A 1,431-nucleotide genomic window follows, 5' to 3' on the forward strand; every position below is an offset into this window, starting at 1 on the left:
ACGCAGCTACGGGCAGCGGTGCTCCAGCACGCGTTGGATGTCACTGACCACGGGCCCTACGCGCCCGGGCTTGGTGCAGTCACCCGTGTGTTCAGTCTTGCTCCCGGGAGGGCCCCTGAAGAGGGGTTTCAAACCCGAGGTTTCTTCCAGATGCTGCCAGTCAGGCATTTTCCCTGTTACAGCCTGTCTGCTCATCTTCCCCAGGCAGCGTCCAACCCCCATCTGAACCGGGGTTGTGGGATCTGACCCGGGCTTCTGCTGAGATTCTGCCTACGTGGTGGTGATGCCAGCACTGATGTGTTTGGGGGCAGAGGGGTTGATGCATGATGCTGAGCTCTGCGTGCACAGCGATGGCTGTGGTGCCTCCCTCACCGCTGCGGCAGTCTCTGCCTGCCACAAGGCCCCAGCTCCTGGGAGCTCGTGCTGCATGCCCAGCCAGCCGCAACCCCGCGCTTGCAAGCTCGTCCCGCTCCCCGTGGGTGGGGCTGCTGGGCACCCTTGGCTCTGACGGGGAAGCCCAGGGCTGGGCACGTGCTGACTCCTCATTCTCGCTCTCCCCTTCCAGGGATTCGTTCCTGCTGCCATCCGGCTCATTCCTCACACCGTCCTCACCTTTGTCTTCTTGGAACAGCTGCGCAAATATTTTGGGATCAAAGTGATCACCTGAGTAGGAGGGACGGGACCTGCCTCGCCCCAGGGGGTGAGCGTGCGGGTCACCACTGAGATCCTGGAACCCCTCCCTGCTGTCTGGAGCCAGCACCGCTCCCCCTAGCCCCCGTCTCCGTCCCCACCCCTGTGCCTTGCCAGTGCCTCTGGCCAGCCAGTCCCAGACCACCCTTCCCTCTCTCACCTCCATTACCTCTGGGATATTCTTGGGCCTCCTGTCCCCTCTGCACTGTTGGTTTGGGGGTTTTTTTGCTGTCTTCCCACTGCCCTACTGGCCACGAGTTCTGCCCTTCCCTCCCTCAGCCCTGTCCCTCACGGGGCTCTGGGAGCAGGACTGCACAGCCCCGGGGGAACGGGGGACCCGGCCGTCTGGCTCCATGCCTGGTCGCAGAGCCTGGGGGGGCAGCGAGCACCCTGCGGTAGGGCCCGCGCTGGGGGCAGCGGGGTGCGGGGCTGGTTGCTCCCAGCCTCTCCTGCGAGCAGCAAGAGGAGGCGCAGGTTTAGCCCAGCAAGGCCCTGTATTCCCTTAGTGCCTCTGGCCCCACGCGCTCCTCCCCTGGCCCCCGGGCAGCCTGGCATCCCCCCTCTGCTTCCCGGCCTCCCCAAACACCCCCTGCTTCTGCTTGGCCAAAACTCACCAGCGCCCAACGGCTGCTGGGCTCTTCAGGGATTGTGCCTCATACCAATGACGACGGAGAACGGACCCTGGGGGCGAGGGGCAGCCGCTCGGCCCCCCAGGCACGGCCTGGAGCCCCTCTCCCCGGC

At 65.5% G+C, this 1,431-nt stretch overlaps 1 protein-coding gene across 1 annotated transcript in view; it reads left to right on the forward strand.

Annotated features, from left to right (window-relative positions):
• The window catches only part of SLC25A10 (solute carrier family 25 member 10), an 8,207-nt gene extending 7,469 nt beyond the window's left edge, over positions 1–738 (forward strand). Inside the window, exon 9 of the mRNA XM_035900025.1 lies at positions 566–738. Coding sequence (XP_035755918.1) covers positions 566–667 — 102 coding nt within the window. The 3' untranslated portion in view covers positions 668–738. The remainder of the gene's footprint in view (positions 1–565) is intronic.
• The last annotated feature ends 693 nt before the right edge of the window (positions 739–1,431 follow it).

The sequence above is a fragment of the Egretta garzetta genome, unplaced genomic scaffold (genome assembly GCF_000687185.1).
Source record: "Egretta garzetta isolate BGI_Z169 unplaced genomic scaffold, ASM68718v1 scaffold381, whole genome shotgun sequence".
Lineage (NCBI taxonomy): Eukaryota > Metazoa > Chordata > Aves > Pelecaniformes > Ardeidae > Egretta > Egretta garzetta.